Below are 20,220 nucleotides of genomic sequence, written 5' to 3' on the forward strand. Positions count from 1 at the left end.
CATAATAGCCCTACAGCAGCTTATAAAAGAAATATGGATACAGAAGTCCCTTCCCAATGATTGGAATATTGGAATACTTTGCACCATACACAAAAAGGGTGATATCTTTGAATGCTCTAACTATCGAGGAATTACGCTCCTAAATGGGGCGTATAAAATATTCTCCAATATACTATGCCATCGTATGGCACCATATGCAGAGCGAATAATAGGACAATACCAGGCTGGTTTCAGAGGTGGTAAATCAACAATTTATCAGATTTCAACCCTAAGACAAATTCTAGAGAAAACACTGGAATACGGTGTAGACACGCACCACATATTTATAGACTACAAGGCAGCCTACGACTCTGTAAATAGAAGAGAATTGTTTAGAGCAATGATAGACCTAGGAGTACCAAATCAGTTGGTAAGTTTAACCAAACTAACCCTTGAAAAAGTTGAATGCAAAGTACGAATCCAGGGGGAACTCTCTGAACCTTTTAAAACAAATAACGGGCTACGTCAGGGAGACCCACTCTCCTGTATACTATTCAATCTAGCTCTGGAAAAAGTAATACGTACGTCACAAATCACAACTACCGGTTCAATATATAACAAATCTGTGCAAATCTTAGCATATGCTGATGATATCAATATTGTTGGGAGAACGGAAAACGCAGCACGAGAGGCGTACGTAGCATTAAAGGAAGCGGCTACAAAAATGGGTTTAATAATAAACACCAACAAAACAAAATACATGAAAATAGGTACGCAACCACAAACACCACGGCCACTTGTTATAGAAAATGACGTCATCGAAGCAGTTAACGAATTTGTATACCTGGGAACGCTCGTCAATACTGAAAATGACACTACCGCAGAGATAAATCGCAGAATTTGCAAGGCTAATAGATGCTATTTTGGGCTTAATCCCCTTTTTAAATCTACAGTTATATCAAGAAATACAAAAGTAAAACTCTACAAAACAATAATACGCCCAGTCCTAACATATGGTTCAGAAACCTGGACTTTAACAAAAAGCAATGAAAACATGTTAGGATGTTTCGAAAGAAAAATACTAAGGCGCATCTATGGAGCGGTAAATGAAAATGGTGTCTGGAGAAGACGATACAACTTCGAACTCTATAGGATATACCAGGAACCAGATATCGTAAAACACATAAAGATAGGACGTCTGAGGTGGGTAGGCCATGTAATGCGGATGGAGCAAAAACCGACCCAGCTAGAAAAACGCTCCTTGATAGACCTATTGGTCAAAGAAGAAGAGGAAGACCCGGAACAAGATTCCTAGATAACATCGATGAAGACATGAGAAATATGGAAATACGTGCTTGGCGGAGGAAGGCGATGGATAGGGACGACTGGAGAAAAATTCTTGGGGAGGCTAGGATCCACACAGGGTTGTAAAGCCAAAATGAATGAATGAATGGAAAATTAATGTAAAACAATAAATTTATGTAACAGTAGTAATAATATTGTCGACTAGTTAGAGTTCTTCTCTTGAAGTGAGAAAAACTTCCACGGTTTAAAACTTATTTAAACAAAAAAAATTAAAGAATAATACAACAGCCAACAGTTCTTTTATTTTTTTCTTGTTTCACAATTTCTCTTCTAGCTCTGTTCGCACTTCAACTGTCGCATTTTTGTGATTGCTCTATTTACTGTTTACTTCTTACTATTCCAGTTCCTTTATAATACAATCTACTATTTAGCTCATCCTGTCAAGATGTTCCAGAAGTAATAACCAACAATCCAAACTAAAGTACTATTTGGGTAAAATATAAAAGTTACTGAAGAAAAAAAACCTTTAAAAATTCTAAACTACAACTTTTCGTCGCTTTCGGGCATTTTTCCGTTCAATCAGTTGCTTACATTACTACTCCTTCTGATAACTTTATTATAAACTGTAAAGCAATACTTACCTTATCTTTATTAGCTCCTTGAGTTTCTCCCCTAACAAACATAATACCTCCCGGTTTAGCGAGTTGTGAAGTTCCAGCCATTTCAACAGCTTTGGCTTCTAAAAGTCTCATACCGTCTTTAACCCCCGGCGCCAAATCCGCTACTGTACCGCTCATGCTGCCCGCGGAACTCAACATTTGGGCTGACATCATGTTCACCTACAAAAAATTTGTCATTAATGAATTGTATTCTAAACAATAAGACAAGAGCGTTCATCCTAAAAGTGTATATGTACCATGTTTGTAATCCTACAAAAGTCTATAATAAAGAAAACAAAATAAATAAATCATCATACATATAAATATTCCGGTTTTCTGGGGTTTAACGCTTTTCGGTACAAATCCTATCTCTCACTAGAAACCCATCGATTGACTCGATTCATTTGCGATGTTAAAATTTGAAGTTGCAGATCCAGTATGGATTTTATACTGCTGCGTTCGAAAAAATTCTGACTGAACGTAGCTGTAATCATGAACTTACTTAACTATTCAAATCGAAGTGAGTCCAGCCCACTGAGTCATCTATAAACGCAGTAAAATTCCTCTATGAATGTAATAAATGAAGGATAAAAAAAAATTAGAATTCTTTTATACTAACAAAGAACTTACACAAAATTATTGTCTCTTACACAATTTGTTCAAAATATACTCACTATACTAAAGTTTAGAACTAAATGTAATCCGAGAACACTACCCTGTGGTACACCAGATAGGATATGCTACGGTTTTTTGTAGACGTCGCTATACTTTACTAGATATTTCATTTCTGTAAGGTATGATTTAGGCAGTTTGAAGTAAGGATAAGGTAGGATTTTCTTGAACTTGTACACCAGTCATGTATGTCACACCTTATCAAAAGTTTGAGAGTCACATAAAATGACTGCAGTACAGTATTGCTTGTTTTTGAGACTATGTCTTTTTGTTGTGTATAATCTGTGAACTTAATACAATTTACTATTTTACTGTGAATAAGCCACAATTTTACTTTAAACTAAGTTTATTTTGAAATGACATAACCAATACCAAAAACTTTTTTTTTTAATTTAGTTTTTTTAATCCCATAAAAAAACATAATATTTAACTTAGACATGCCACAAGAAAGTAGTTTCAGAACCTTGTCAACATAAATTTATTTTAAAGTCAAATTGTGGCTTATTCCTGGTAAAAATAGTAGATATTATTAAGATGCAACAATAAAATAGCTTTAGAACAATATCTGTAAACTTGTTCTGTTGTAGCACATTGGTCACGAAATCCGAATTTATGCTTAGGTATAAAGTCCTTTTTGTCCATTATTTTTCTCAAATGAAATTTTCAAAAACCTTAGAAATGACTGGGAGCAGACTAATTGGGCGGTATGAGTTGACATATTTGGATCTTTACCAAGTTTTCATATGAGTGTAATCTGTACCACTTTCCATTGCAAAGGGAACTAATACAGACTTATCATAGCGTTGAAGATCATATTGATTATTCTGTAGCAATCATGGGTTAGTTCTTAAATGACTTTAGCCGTCATTAGGTCGTATCCTGGCGCCATATTAGTACTCTGGTAAATGCACTCAATACAATTGAAGTATGTTAGCAAATCTCTCGGATTTCTCTGGCATTTTTACAGGAGATGTGGCGTCTTGTGGATCTTCTAATTTTCTCGTTGCTTTCCATAAAGAATATCGTTTATTTATTAAATCTTTTTAGAGCGTTCTATTTTTTCTTGATATTGGTTCTGTTAGTAGGTATACTTCGGAATATACTCCAATTTATTTGTTTATTAGTTAGAACTGGAGGCGTATTTCTGAGTATGACCTTGGAGTTTAAGTCTGACGAAAAGTCCCAACATGACTATATTTCTAAGTAGTTAAGAGACAAAGTCTAAGAGATCGGGTATTTTATTTGGATCTCTCGGACAATAAATTGGTACTCCTGTAGATATATATTGTAGGTTATTTCCCGTTATTGACTTCAGCAGTTGTCTACCCCTTGATGTGTTTTCCATCTCCTCCTGCTTGTGTCCAAGTGAAATAAAATAATCATTAAAGTTGTTTTCGTTTATTGGCTGGCCAGGAGGACAGTAAACTTACTTAAATCATATTTTATATTAAATTTGATAATAATAGTTGTGCCACCGTCTGCTTTATCATTTAGATGTTTTGTGTAGTGAATAGTGTATTTTGCAATTTTTATATATTGTTTGTCTATTAGATGAGCTTTTGATACAAGCATAACATCAATTTTCTTCTCATTGAGAAAAATTTCGATTACTTGGCTATACTGCATTAGGACGTTTGAGTTCCAGAAGGCTATTTTAAATGTTTATTGCATTACTGCATTTTGGAAACCATAGTGGCAAGGAGATTAAGTGTGGTGTTTAATCTCTCAATTAGTTTTGCCATCATGTTTTCAAGATTGGTAATTTTCGTTAAATATAATGCATTGTGTGCAAATGTGACTCCATTTTCAAAGGGTAAAAAGAAAAAATAAAAAGGACTTACTCATAATTGGTTTTTAGTGTATCTGAGACGACCGGTTTCAGGATTTACAAATTCAGACCATCAAGTCAAACGTTAACACGTTACTTAACCAATAAAGGTACAAGGATTTTCAAATGGGCAATTATAATGATGTCGCTATAAGCGCTTATCAACAGCGACCCTCTCTCTGTATAGCCGCTCTCCCACCAACAACTTAGCACTACCATCAATGCCCACTGGAGATGGAACACCGTCAAAAATATAAAACGTCGTAAACCACGACAGAGAACCGAGTTCGATACGGAGTATTGATCTGGTAAGAGCTTATACCTGCAGGTCTCTGAGTATAGATCAGAGGCCATCGGGTAGGGTTATTAAACTAAGTGCGGAAGTTGAGTACACACTTTGATAAAAACACTCAAACGCAGTAGCCTTTCTAGAAAGGCTAGACGAATTAAGCCTAGCCTACGAGATCGACAAACAAGATCTACTAAAAGCATTACCAGAATTTTTAGAAGACCATGCATTACTAGTGTACCGAAACAACAACAATAATTGGAAATCGTGGACAGACTTTAGCGAAGATTTTAAGAAAGCTTTGTATTCCAGAGTATATTTGCTGCAACTGGGGGAGCAAATCAGAAACAGAAAGCAAAGGCAAAACGAGCCAACGGATAGATATATCACAGATATTCAAACATTATTTAGACGAGAAGGATCATTGGCCAGAAATCAAGAACTGGACCAAATATATAGAAATATGCTACCTGAATATAAGCTTTGTATTATTTGTAATATTTAACGGAATTGCAAGATTTAGCCCAGGAGTACAAAGCCATAGAAAAAGCCCGAGAGAATCAAAATATTTAAAGACACCGGGAAAATAGAACCCCAAAAAAAGATGATGCCAAAAGAACGTGTTTTAGATGCACGATACCATGACACAACCGTAAAAATTGCAATAACCCACAGAAAAATTTTGTTCGCGTTGCGGCAAAGATGGAGTTTACAGCAGGGACTGCTATATAAGCCGTCAGGGAAACGAATAACATATTTCAGAAATAAGGAATCGTCCCAGTATGTGGAGCAAGATTCGACTCCATACGTTCTCGCTGCGAACAACGATTTTCGACTTTGTGCAACATTAAAAAACGCTAATTAATACAGTAACTGTTAAAAATTATTCTGGAGATAGAATTAAACAGGCATAAAAGCACTCTCTGAGAAACTATAGCGGAAAAACAAAACCAGCAAATTATTCATCAAGGGAACTAAACCAGAAATTAACTATCGACTTTGAAATTGACATAACAGACAATGATCTACAACTCAGTTCCTGGGTTTTTACCTTACAAAAAATAATTCTAATATGTAAAAAGGTTCAAAATAACTGTTTTTAAATGTTTTTTAGCCAAGAGTGAAATATGTTTGATATGATATAAAGCAAATATCGAATATATCAACATATAGATCAAGGATATACATAGTATCTGGTCATAACTGACCCATTATAGTGTACAACTATGTAAGAAACAACAAACTATCGAATATCTGACCTGTGTGTTGTACACAGCTTGTACGCTACGTTTTATTCTCAACATTTCTCGCATGGTATCTTCATTACCATGACGAACTTCGAACTCTTTCCAAATCTGCCAAAACTCTGCCGTTATCCTCGGATCGCAAATTTGGCTACAGTGAGCATATATAGCCCTGGCTCTATCAATTTCACCTGCAATAAAAAATATTAGGATCCATTAAAATTGTTCTGAAGCATCTGTTCTTGTGACATCTTAATGAAATTTACTATTTTTGTTGCGAATAAGCCACAACTTTACTTTAAAATTAAGTTTATTTGACTTTTTGATTTCCACTTCGGAAATCGTTCTCAAATGAACTATGTTACGAGTACAATAAAGTTGTCCCAGGAACGCAACTCAAAAATATTGGCAATATAATTTTAAAATCATCTACTTTAAAATGTATAATATATGTCTGAATTGTTAATATGAATGAGTCAGATAAAATTAAATTAGAAGAATTGTTTACCAAGCAACAAAAACAAAATTTGTTTAATCTATTAATGTTTTGTATCTTGAGAACGATTTCAAGTCGTCAAGAAACGTCAAATAAAATTTATTTTAAAGTAAAATTGTGGCTTATTCTCAACAAAAATAGTAAATTTATCCAATAAAAAGACCGAAAAAGAGTGTAATATTACAAAATACCCTAAGTGACAGATTACATCCCTTGAGTTTATAAGCTGAAATGTCAAATAAAGAATGCTACACTTTTCACAGCAAATAATACTGGAAGGAAATATAAATCGTAAAAGGGGTCTAAGGGATAAACTGTTGTTATGCCTATAAACAGTATCATTTAATCCCGATCGACAATCAATTGAATTTTATCTTACGCAGGAATGTCCGCCATCAAACAGAGAAAAAACAAAAAATCAAACGACTTACCAAGTTTTGTTTCCATATCAGCAAATCTTAGACACATTTCTCTAGTTTTGTCCTCTGGAAGTAACTCGATAGCCTTTTCGTAGATCTGCCTCGTTTTGGGAATCCCATAAATTTCGGCGGCTCGTTTGATGTAGATATTAAAAACATCGAACATTTCTTGCTCTGGAACAGCTTTGGTTGACCTAAAATACAATATATCATTTGTATAAGGATAAACAATTAATGAGCAAAATTACAGATTTGGTTTACGATTTTTAGAGCGGTCCACGGCGAAGGATTGTACAGAGGTGTGAAAAAAATAAAACCGACTGTAATGACTGTAGCCATGTAACGACATATCGCGCGACCACTCACCATGTTTAGTAGTATACGCAGTCCCATGCGTGTTTATTAATAAAATAAAATAAATGCGCGCCAATGATGAATATAAAATTCTTAACTATATGGCAAAAAACGAACAATAACTACTCCTTAATACCTATCAAATTTCATTTGCATATCTCATCCAGTTTCAGAGCCATAAATAAATCATCAGTTTGTAAGAATAATTTCGAAATCCCCTATCTCGGAAAACAAAGCATTATTGGACATACATTTATCTAGCAAACTGTCATTACTTTTTTCATGCAGAATCACTCCCTGAAGTTTGTTGCACTTATTTCCTAACACCCTGTTTATTATACAAATATGTACCTATCATTCAAATGGACTAAAAACCGGCACTTTGAACCTCTGTAGCTCAAAAACAATTGATATCTGAGTCTTGGCGCAATGAGAACTTTTGATTAGCATGATCAAAGCTACCTCTCTGCAAAGTTTAAGCCAGTTTAACTGAAACCACTTTTACATAAGAAAAGTGCCGAGGTTCTTTGTTCCTTTTGTCTTAAAAAGTAACTGGATAATAAGAATTATTTCAAAATAATTCAAAATTATTTTTTATAAATAAAAACTGAATAAACAAAAGACTTAAAAGGCTTAAAATTTTAACAAAACAAAAAAAATTAACACTGTATCCTAAAGATAAAAAAAATTGCCATAACAACATTTTTTTAAATTAGAATTTATAAAAAAAATTCAACATATTGCAGATCTCATTGACAAATATTTCATTAAATATTTTGTAGGGCCCTCCATGCTTCTTAAAACTGCATGTATTCTTCTAACTTCTAGGCTCTTGAATTTTTGAAATTAGAAGGAATATAACACAGAAATTATTTCCAGACTAGAAACAAGGAAATTTGTCTATGAATAATCTAAGCGGAGACGTAGGACCTAAGATTAATTAAGGAGAGATTATTCATGCAATAAAATTAGTGAAAACGAATAAATATCCGGGTCCAGATCAAATGCCAAGGATTTATTAAAGCTTATCAACGAAAAACATCTGGATATTTTTATGGGGATTCAATAAAATGTACACAACAGGAATCAGCTCCCAAAAAATATTAAAATTAAACCTAGCAAAGAATGCGAATTCAAAAGAATGCGAAGACTACCGAAGACTTAGGCTCATCTTAAATACAATAAAAACCCTCTTAAGAAACACCCACACAGAATCAATACAACCAGACAATTAGACATTAGTAACACGCAGTTGGGCTTCCGTAATGGTGTGGGAAATATACACAATAAAATTAACAAGAAAATCACTAGTTAGTTTTAATGTTCCCATTCAAAGATTTTTAGATATTAACCAATATCTTTATGTCTACTTCATAGACTACAACAAAGAATGCGATGTAGTTAAACGTTAAATATATACAATGCTAACCTTATGGGAATTTCGCCAAGACCTTGCCAGTTTTATGCAGTGAGCGATGGAGTTCTCTATTGTCTACTTCAAAATAAACGGAATAAACCAGGAGTTCTCAACAAGTCCTCACGTACAATTTTATGTAATTTACAAATATCGTTTGCTAATAATTTTACATAATACTATACATTATTTGTTTCTAATAGTAACTTATCAACTTTTATCTTTTATTAGTAGCAGTAAAAATAAAATGTGCATTAAATAAACATTTGTTTCAAAGTTTAAAATAATTCCGGTAATTTCTACTAACTGCCAAATTTAAAATGTTATTTATGTCCCTGCGGTGCTAATTACTGCCACAATGTGTAAGGAATTTGTAATTTTGGTTGATATCAACTGCAAATACTTTCTTCTAAGTTATTCAGTAATTATGAAGCAATTAGAGTAATTCTTGTACAGAATATGTTTAAAAGCTTGATACATCCAGGGCCTTAATTAGTCTTTATTTGTTCTTCGGAGCGCGTAAACATATTCGAGTTACGATTATTTGTACCATCTTGGATGTACTGTTACTATCTTGTTATTGCTATTATTTGTTGGTGGCTGTTGTTGTGATTTTCTGTTGGCAATTATTGTTATTTTCTGTTGTTGGCTATTGTTATATTTGATTCTGTATCAAGTGTATTAGGAAAGTGTCAGAAATGAGTGGTGTTTGCGAAAAGACTTTGTTTCGCATACGACAGGAATATTCATCACCTGCTGGATTACAATCTCCAAAGAGCAGGCCCAAGAAGCGAAAGGTTGGTAATTCTCGTGCCAACAAGTACGATAAAGGTGTCAGGGGCCAAATTCGTAGAATAATTCATCAATTTTTTCGTGACAACATACCACCAACAATAAACACCATGTCCAATATCAAATCTTTAGAATTCATATCCGAAATTGGACAGTATAATTTTATCACCCAGTAGACCGAATGAATCTATTTGTTATTAAATACACACACGTAGTTAATTAGGTTACATACACATTTGGTCAATTATCAATAATATAATTTGGACATCAGTCAAAAGTGCTGACAAAGTTAAACTATTTACATAAATTAAATACACATGTCACGCGAGGTCCGCGAAAATATTGACCCAATTAAAGTTTATATAAAACTAAGATCTCTTGCCTAGAGAGGCATTCAATCAATATTCACTCAACCAATTTGATAGTCTTCAACGATCAACTTCGTCAGTCTCTACTCAAAGTAATCCCGGGTCTACACCCATAGTGTACGTCTCTACAATAAACTCTGCTACTATTATTTGGTGTTTCCATTACAACTGAACGAACATCTTCACTGAGCCAACGAAGGGGATTTGTTCATGGTCCTATCGAGAAACAGAATACTTCAAGGAAGTTTGAGAGAGCCTATACAGTCCACGCCAGCAACACCCTCAGTAGCAGAGAGAGACCACTAGACCCGGGAGAACGAGAGCCATACCAAAGCCGAGAGCCACACTAGAGCCGAGAGCAGTACCAAAGCCGAGAGCCACACTAGAGCCGAGAGCAGTACCAAAGCCGAGAGCCACACTAGAGCCGAGAGCAGTACCAAAGCCGAGAGCCACACTAGAGCCGAGAGCAGTACCAAAGCCGAGAGCCACACTAGAGCCGAGAGCAGTACCAAAGCCGAGAGCCACACTAGAGCCGAGAGCAGTACCAAAGCCGAGAGCCACACTAGAGCCGAGAGCAGTACCAAAGCCGAGAGCCACACTAGAGCCGAGAGCACTACCAAAGCCGAGAGCCATACTAGAGCCGAGAGCAGTACCAAAGCCGAGAGCCATACTAGTGCCGAGAGCAGTACCAAAGCCGAGAGCCATACTAGAGCCGCAGAGCAGCCAAAGGACAGGACCGATTGCAGAACCCACCAGAAGCGAGGGATCCTCAACGTCTAAGAACACAAAAAACCGTAAGTTTTTGAATAATTACAAAATCTTCCAACTTTTACAATCTTACAATTTAACAAGTTTTTTTTTATTACAATTTAACAATTTAGAACAACAATCTCCACTCTATCAATCGTATAATAATGTACTTTAGAATGTATACCATTTAAATAATACAGAGAATTGATAAAACAAAAAATAAACGTCATTCACAACTATAACTTACTAAACAGTAATTTTGTATGACAATTTGAAAAAAGAAACGTTCATACATATAGCTTGCTTTTAATTTCAATTAAATACTATATTTCGAAAAATTAAAATAATTACGTAGCAAATAATTTCATTTATTTTGATAACAATATATATATATATATATATATATATATATATATATATATATATATATATATATATATATATATATATATATGTATATATATATATATATATCTTTGTAAGAGTGTGTGGATTACATCTTGACCTACCTCAGTACAAAGAATAGCACAGCAAGCAAGGTCAAACTCATATTTCGCTAAATTGCACATTCCGATAGAAAAGAAAGTGTTATAGTACAGGTATACTTATTTAGTAAATAACGTACATTTCGTATTGTCTAATATATTTACCGCTGAATGTAAAAATTTATAAGAATAATCATGGAAAGCATATACGTTAAGCAAGCGGAATTAGGAACAGAAATAACGAAACTCGTATCAAATACAAAAAAGGATTCCCAATCTCGGAAAAATCAACAATACATCCGGGATAGACAGGAAAAATTAGAAGAATATTGGGCAAAATTTTTAAATAACCACGAAAAGCTGCTAGAAGGGGGTATAACGAAAGAAAAATATTTTGAAACAAAATACTATGATCAGGTATTTAAGATATACATTGAGGGGAAAACCCTGTTGGAAGAATATGGAAGGGTGCTGAAAAGAGGAAAAGCACCGAAAGTAAAGGAGATACAGATAAGAAAACAAAGAATCGAGGAATTATTACGGCCAGAAAATGAACAAGACTTGCAGGAGGATGAAGAATTGCAGTCAGAGTTAAGAGAATACATGGAAAAGGTGAATACACTAATGATTGAAGCAGCAGTAAATGAGGAACTAGACGCTACAGATAATGGAGAAGTAGAGAGAATAAATCATCTAAAGAGGAAAGTCAGGGAAGTTTTAAAGAAAATAAGGCCAGGAATGCAACGGCCAGAAAGCACACAGAGGAGGGACGGTGTGACATTGCCGCAGGTAAAAATCCCTGTGTATGAAGGCAGATATGAAACGTGGAGAACTTTCCACGATCTGTTTACTAAAGTAATACATGAAAACGACCAGTTATCAAACGCAGAAAAAATGCAGTACCTAAAAACTCAAGTAAGAGGGGAAGCCAACAGAATGATACAACACTTAAACATATCCGAGGCCAACTACGAAGTGGCCTGGAACATGCTAAAAGATAGGTATGAGAACCCAAGGATGATATTGTTTAAATTAATAGACAGGATGCTACTAGCGCAGGAAGTAAAGGAATCTTCTGCTAGAGCATTGAAATCACTACATGACACCTTCCACGAAAGTCTGGAAGCCATAGGAGGGTTAGGAACAGACACGGAAGCGTGGAGCCCATTGATAGCCCGAATTATCATAACGAAATGGGACAATGAAACCAGGAGGCTGTACGAAAACCACATTGGAGACAGTAGAGAGATACCGACGTACAAATCGACACAAACATTCTTACAGCAAAGATTTCAGACACTGGAACTGCTGGAGTCAGAAAAAAGACAAGAGAAGCAAGGAGGACCTCTTAGGAAACCAAGAACACATTGCGTGATATGCAACGGAGATCACGGAGTACCGAACTGCAGAGAATTTCAGGAACTCAATGTAAGAGACCGGAACAGGATGATAAAAGAAAAAGGATTGTGTACAAACTGCCTAGCACATAAAAAAGAAAAACGATGTTATTCACAATATAGGCGCAGACACTGTGGCGGAGACCACCACCATATGTTGCATTATGAAAAAGGAAACACAAGCAACAAAAGAAACTCCAATGGAACGAAAGGAGAACAAACACAAGAAAGAAATGGAAGAGATTCAAACAATAGAAGAAACGGGTACCAAGCTGATAGGTACAGAGGAGGAAATAATAATCCATACAACGCCAGAGAACAAAATAACGGAAGGCGAGAAAATACACAAGATACCAATGGGCCTAGGAATAGCAACGACCAGCAAAGAGGGCAGAATTCAGTAAACTGTGCAAGCCATAAGGAAGGTAAAGCATTACTAGCGACAGCTGTGGTACGCATAAGAGATGCGAAAGGAGATTCACACATAATGAGAGCACTAATCGACCAAGGGTCACAATGCGCATTTATAACGGAACAAGCTGCGACGACGCTAGGAACAACAAGGAAGCCCATACAGGCGACCATATCCGGGATAGGCTCGTCAGGAGAAAAAACAGCCAACTGGAGTATGAAACTTATAATCGAAACTCATTACGAAAGTGACTTCGAGATGGAAATAGAAGCACTAGTACTACCGAAGATAACAAGGAATTTACCGGAACAGGATATAATTCTACCGGACTATAACGAGAAAAATGCAATACTGGCAGATCCAAGATATTACAAGGTAGGGAAGATAGACTTACTACTAGGAGTAAAAGAATACAGTTACATATTGACAGAAGGGATGCACAGAATAAGTAATGGACTCCTGAGTCAAAACACCAAACTAGGATGGATAGTTTCGGGAATAGCACGAGAAAGGGAGAATATAAAAGCAGAAGTATGCTGTATGATATCAAGACAAGAAATGGACGTACAAATAAAGAACTTCTGGGAATTAGAAGAAGTAAATCAGGACACAAGTTTCTCAGTGGAAGAACAAGAATGTGAAGAACTGTATCGACAGACTGTAAAAAGGAATGAAGAAGGGAGATACGAAGTAAAAATTCCGTTTAGGGAAGACGTCGCAAAGTTAGGAGAATCTAAACAGCAAGCATTCGCCAGATTGATGCAACTAGAAAGGAAGTTTGCAAAAGACAAACAGTTAGAAGCGAATTACAGACAATTCATGGAAGATTATAAAAACCAAGGTCATATGGTAATAGCAGAAAACCAGGGAGATGGGTACTACTTACCTCATCATCCAGTGAGAAAAGAGGACAGTACTACAACGAAAATAAGAGCCGTGTTTGATGCATCAAGCAAAAGCTCATCGGCAGTAAGCCTGAATGATATTATGCACACAGGGCCGAAATTACAACAAGATTTGACAAATATACTATTACGATGGAGATCCAATAAGGTAGCATACTCAGCGGATCTGGAAAAAATGTTTAGACAAATCAGAATGGCAGAAGAAGACCAAAAATATCAAAAAATTTTGTGGAGAAAGGACACAAAGGACCACATTCAAGAGTATAACTTAACGACGGTGACATACGGCACGGCCGCAGCACCCTTTTTAGCGTTAAGAACAATACAACAATTACAAGAAGACGAAGGAGCGAGGTACCCGTTGGCATCGAAAATTGTAAAAGAAAACATGTATGTAGACGATATACTAGGAGGAGCTGAGACAGTGCAGGAAGCAGAAACAGCCCAAAAGGAATTAATACAACTGTTCAGAAAAGGAGGTTTCATTCTTAGAAAATGGTTGAGCAACGAAGAAAAAATAATGGAGAACGTACCGGAGGATATGAGGAACGTAGACTCCAAGGCATTCAAACAAGAAGAAGTACGGAAAACGTTAGGAATACACTGGTCACCTAAAGAGGATATAATCACATTCAAAATAGGGATAACGACGGCAAAAAAAATAACGAAAAGACACGTACTGTCAGAATTAGCAAAACTATACGACCCACTGGGATGGATAGCACCTGTAGTAATTCAGGCGAAAATGTTCATACAGGAATTATGGGAGCAAAAGACCAGTTGGGATAAAGAATTAACTAGCAACCAACAAAGCAGGTGGAATACATACCAGGCGCAATTAGTAAATCTGGAGAAAATAACATTGCCCAGGTGGAACAACTTAAGCAAGATAAACAGAGTAGAACTACATGGATTTGCAGATGCGTCTATGAAAGGATATGGAGCGGTAATCTACTCAAGGGTATTAGGCCCAGAAATTAAAACGAATCTAATGATAGCAAAATCGAAAGTCGCACCATTGAAAGGGAAAACGACGTTACCGAGGCTCGAGCTGTGTGCCGCGGTACTACTAGCAAATTTAATGAAGAAAACCCTACAAGCATTGAACAGGGAAAACATTGAGGTATATGCATGGTCGGACTCAACGATAACCCTGGCTTGGATAAGGGGATCATCAAAAAGGTGGAAAATGTTCGTCGCCAACAGAGTAGAGGAAATAAGAGGCGTTATAGGATCGAAAAATTGGCATAAGGTAGATACAAAGGAAAATCCAGCGGACATCCTCTCACGTGGAAGTACCGCATCAGAATTATTAGAAGCAGAGCTATGGTGGAAGGGACCAACTTGGCTGACTAGTAACAAAACTTTAACGCAGGAATCAGAAGAAATACCAGAGACAAATGAGGAGGAAGTCAAAACGAAAATAACGGTGCACACGACAACGATAAAGGAGGACATATGCGAGAGATTCTCAAATTTAGAAAGAATGAGAAGAGTACTTTCATATTGTAGGAGATTTGCAGACAAATGCAGAAAAAAGAAAGACAATGGACAAAGTCAGCTTACAGTCCAAGAATTAGAGGAAACGCTATTAAAGGTGATAAAGCACACACAGCACGCCTACTTCAAACAAGAAATAAATAAGCTGGAGAAGAAACAGCAATTAGACAAGAAAAATAAATTAGCGTCATTGGTACCATTCCTGGATAGACAAGGAATTCTAAGAGTCACCGGAAGACTGAGACACACGAATCTAAAGTACGGAGAAAAACATCCGATAATTTTGCCAAAGGATAGTGCATTAACAAAGTTACTTATAACAGATAGTCACGCAAGAAATCTACATAGCGGATTACAACAAACACTACAGTACATAAAAAGGAAATACTGGATAATCAACGGCAGAAGAACCGTGAAAGATCATCTAGCAAAATGTTTAAGGTGCAGGAGGTATAAAAGCCAAGCAGCACAACAATTAATGGGAGATCTACCGAAAGACAGAGTGAACCCGAGTCATCCCTTTACTAACACAGGGATAGATTATGCTGGGCCAATAAAAATAAGTACCACGAGAGGCAGAGGACAGAGGAGCTATAAGGGCTACATCTCAGTATTTGTGTGTCTGTCAACGAAGGCAGTACACCTTGAGGTAGTAAGCGATATGTCTACGGATGCATTCATCGCAGCGTTCAAGAGATTTACGGCACGCAGAGGACAGTGCAACAACGTATACAGCGATAACGGAACCACATTCGTAGGAACAGCAAATTTGAACAAGAAAATCAAAAAATAGATGACGAGATAAAACAAGGATTACTGGCACTAGGTACCCAGTGGCATGTCATACCTGCATATGCACCACATTTCGGAGGATTATGGGAGAGCGCAGTGCGAATAATGAAATATCACTTGAAAAGAATCATCGGGGAAACAGTTCTAACATATGAAGAATTGAGTACGGTGCTGGCACAAATAGAAGCATGTATGAACTCGAGACCATTATGTGGGTCATCAGAAGACCCTGAAGGGAAAATAGCCCTGACACCAGCTCACTTCCTTATAGGGAGAGAAATTATATCACCAAATCGGGAAGAAGAGCTTACGACTTATTTGAAGATGCCGACGAGGTGGAGATTAGTGGAGAAAATAAAAAGAGACTTCTGGAAAATTTGGAAACAGGAATACCTGCACCAATTACAACAGAGAAATAGATGGCATAAGGCGCACCCTAACATAAAAGAAGAAGAAATAGTTATAATTAAAGAAGAGGATACACCTCCAGGCAGATGGCCATTAGCAAGGGTAACAGAAACACACCCTGGAGCGGAGGGATTAACCAGAGTAGTAACAGTGAGAAAGGCAAACGGGAAACTGACTAAAAGACCCATACATAAGCTAATACGACTGGAAGAAGAGAAACAGGAAAAGCCGAAGAAGGCAGCAGCACTAAGATGGAAGAAAATACTAGTAGCTATAATGTTTTTAACGATGTTAAAACCCATAAAGGCAGAACCGTATAAAATATATAATCCGGTACCAGGATTTTTCACAGAAGACCTTGGAGAGGTCGTCATAGACCGGGGAACATTTCGAATAAAGGTGTTACTCGAAAAAGGAAGAATTCGAACAGAGCACCAACTAATAGGAAATATGATACAAGGCGTACGAGAACTGTGTCATGAGATAAAAATCGTGAATTGTAAGGATATAATAGAGAAGTTAGAGGAAGGACAAAGAAAGGCGGAGTCAGTAAGCGAGGGGTTGACAGTAGAAATAAAAGGAAGGGAAAGAAGAGGAATATTAGGAACAATATTAACCTCAGTATTTGGAGTCAATGACGAAGCCTACAGTAACATTGAAGCATTAGATAATAACCAAAAGGAGCTAATAAAGGGATCACAGCACCAGGCGAAGATAATGTTAGAAACAATAACATCAATCAATCACACAGAGAACAGGATAAACAAGCAAATGAACAAGTTTAACAAAGCACTAATCACAGGTCTACAAGAAATATCTAAAGGACTTAACGAAGTAGAAGACAAAGCACAAAAACTAGAAACCGAATATAGCACGTTACGAATACAAACGATAGCATTACAAGTTATGGACTTCATAAACGAATATATTCAATTTTACGAGGGAATATTAAACCTTCACTATAACCACGGACACTTCATTGATATAGTGAAACCGGGTGAAATAACCAAATTAATAGGGAAAGCAGGGCAGATACTGCCTCAAGGGGTCGAAATACGACGACAACCCATTATAGAAACAGAAGTCAGTCATGACGACAAATATATAACAGTCATCGGCTACTTCATAGTGACAGGGAAAAATAAGTACAGCATGCTCAAAGTCACGGCCATACCACTTAACGTTGAGGGGTCGGTGTTGCGCACATTTGTCGCCCCAAGGAATCTACTGGTCGTAGATTATAACACACTGCACTACTTCGAATTGACCGCGGAAGATAGAGAAAGATGCTTACTGTTGACAAAGGCGCAGATAGCGTGCTCACCAACGGCTATAAGAAACATGGATACCCAACCAAACTGCATACTTGAAGAAATTTATGAGCGATCTAAGAATAGCACATGTCCAGTGGTAGCCAGGACAATACAGACAGCTCAATGGAGTAAGATGGGTACTCCCAACCTCTGGCTAGTTATCACGCCAGTCACGATACACATATCCATTATTTGCGATGGAAATCGGAACGAAAGAGTACTGGAAGGAGTCACATTCCTGAAGCTTTCACCCAAATGTATCGCCCAAACGAAAAATATTACATTACTCCCCACTAGCAGTGGGGTGGACAGAGCAGTGACGAGTTACCTGAAGTCGCCAATCACTCCCGTGGCCCAACTGGTGGCGAGGACACCCCGCAAGTTTAACACGCCTCTAAACACCTACCTTGACATACCAGGAGGAGAGCTACGTCATGTGTTACTTGAGGAGGAGAGTCTGGAACAAGAAATGACGCATACGCAGTGGCGATCGATTCACGAATCTAATTGGCATTATTTTGTGGCCACCGGGATCATTACTATAATGGTAATAATTGGGATACTCACGTTATGGAAGTTCCGTCCTGTTGCACGACTATGTCGTTCAGGGAATCCACAAACTCAGACTAACGAACAGGAAGTACCTGTATTAGTTAGTAATCGGCACAACAATGTACCGTCGACTTCCCAAGTTGACATCCCACTTTTCACATTTTCATCCAATTGCCCTAATTTTAATCTAGAGATAGAGTCGGACATTGATAGCTAGGGTACGGTTGGAAGATTGTTGATTATTCTTAAACTATTTATAATTTATCATGTTTGAATTTTACTATGTTATGTAATACTTATATGTAAACTTTAAGTATTGACACTTGGGCCAGATTCCGCAGTATGTCCAATATCAAATCTTTAGAATTCATATCCGAAATTGGACAGTATAATTTTATCACCCAGTATACCGAATGAATCTATTTGTTATTAAATACACACACGTAGTTAATTAGGTTACATACACATTTGGTCAATTATCAATAATATAATTTGGACATCAGTCAAAAGTGCTGACAAAGTTAAACTATTTACATAAATTAAATACACATGTCACGCGAGGTCCGCGAAAATATTGACCCAATTAAAGTTTATATAAAACTAAGATCTCTTGCCTAGAGAGGCATTCAATCAATATTCACTCAACCAATTTGATAGTCTTCAACGATCAACTTCGTCAGTCTCTACTCAAAGTAATCCCGGGTCTACACCCATAGTGTACGTCTCTACAATAAACTCTGCTACTATTATTTGGTGTTTCCATTACAACTGAACGAACATCTTCACTGAGCCAACGAAGGGGATTTGTTCACACCATATTAGCTGTTGTAAATGTCGAAGAAACTTTGTCCAACTTTTCACGGGCCACGCTACATCGCTTGCTGAGTGATATGGATTTTGTGTTTATAAAACGTGGCAGAAATTCAATTTTGATTTAAAAACCAGAAATCATCTCGTGGCGCCATCGTTATTTACGCGCAATTCGTAAATACCGTGCAGAAGGATACAACATAGTGTATTTGGATGAATCACGGGTCAATATCGGGCACAGTGTGAAAAAGGAATGGGTTGATAAAACAATTACATCTCATCGCGATGCTTTTGTTCGTGGTCTGACAACAGGATTAAAAGCTCCAACAGCTCGTGGTGCACGGTTCGTTTTATTGCACGCAGGATCTACCAGTGGATTTGTTGATGGAGCAGAACTCACGTTTTTGGCAAAGAAAAATACTCAGGACTACCACGACGAAATGATAGACCGACCTTCAAAGATTGGTTCGAAAATAACTTAATGCTAAATTTGCCAGAAAAAACTGCTGTGGTAATGGACAATGCCTCCTATCACAGCAGAAAGTCAGAACAAATTCCCAACAGTTCAACACTAAAAAAAGATATTCAAGAATGGCTTCTGTCAAAGGACCTATTTTTTGAAAAAGACTACCTAAAATGCGAGTTACTTGATGTAGTCAAGGCCTTCAAAGCAAAATATGATACAGGTAACATAAAGGTACATAATAGAAGATATTGCCAAAAAGCACAATGTGAAGATTTTGAGGCTCCCACCCTATCACTGTGAACTCAATCCCATCGAAATGGTTTGGAGTGAAGTGAAACGATATATAGCTGGACGCAACGCGAATTTTAAAGAAGCTGAAATGCGAAATTTAATTACAACAGCGTACCAGGTCATTACGCCAGAAAAATGGAAAAACTACGTAAACCACGTAATAGCAACAGAAAAAAAAGTGGGAAATTTACAATTTGTTGGATGATATCGAACCAATTATTATAAATACAAATAACGGAGATAGTGATGACACTGACGATAATAATGATGATGATAGTGAAGCAGAAACTAAATGTGACAGCGATTGACAGAAAAAGGAA

The 20,220-nt window shown here is 36.8% G+C and overlaps 1 protein-coding gene across 1 annotated transcript in view; it reads right to left on the reverse strand.

The window, feature by feature from the left end:
* The window catches only part of fand (Pre-mRNA-splicing factor SYF1 fand), a 54,337-nt gene that overhangs the window by 11,662 nt on the left and 22,455 nt on the right, over positions 1-20,220 (reverse strand). The window contains exons 8-10 of the mRNA XM_072526134.1: positions 6,904-7,085; positions 5,992-6,167; positions 1,926-2,123 (exon numbers count right to left, since the gene is read on the reverse strand). Coding sequence (XP_072382235.1) covers positions 1,926-2,123; positions 5,992-6,167; positions 6,904-7,085 — 556 coding nt within the window. The remainder of the gene's footprint in view (positions 1-1,925; positions 2,124-5,991; positions 6,168-6,903; positions 7,086-20,220) is intronic.

Source organism: Diabrotica undecimpunctata, chromosome 3 (assembly GCF_040954645.1).
Source record: "Diabrotica undecimpunctata isolate CICGRU chromosome 3, icDiaUnde3, whole genome shotgun sequence".
Classification (NCBI taxonomy): Eukaryota; Metazoa; Arthropoda; class Insecta; order Coleoptera; family Chrysomelidae; genus Diabrotica; species Diabrotica undecimpunctata.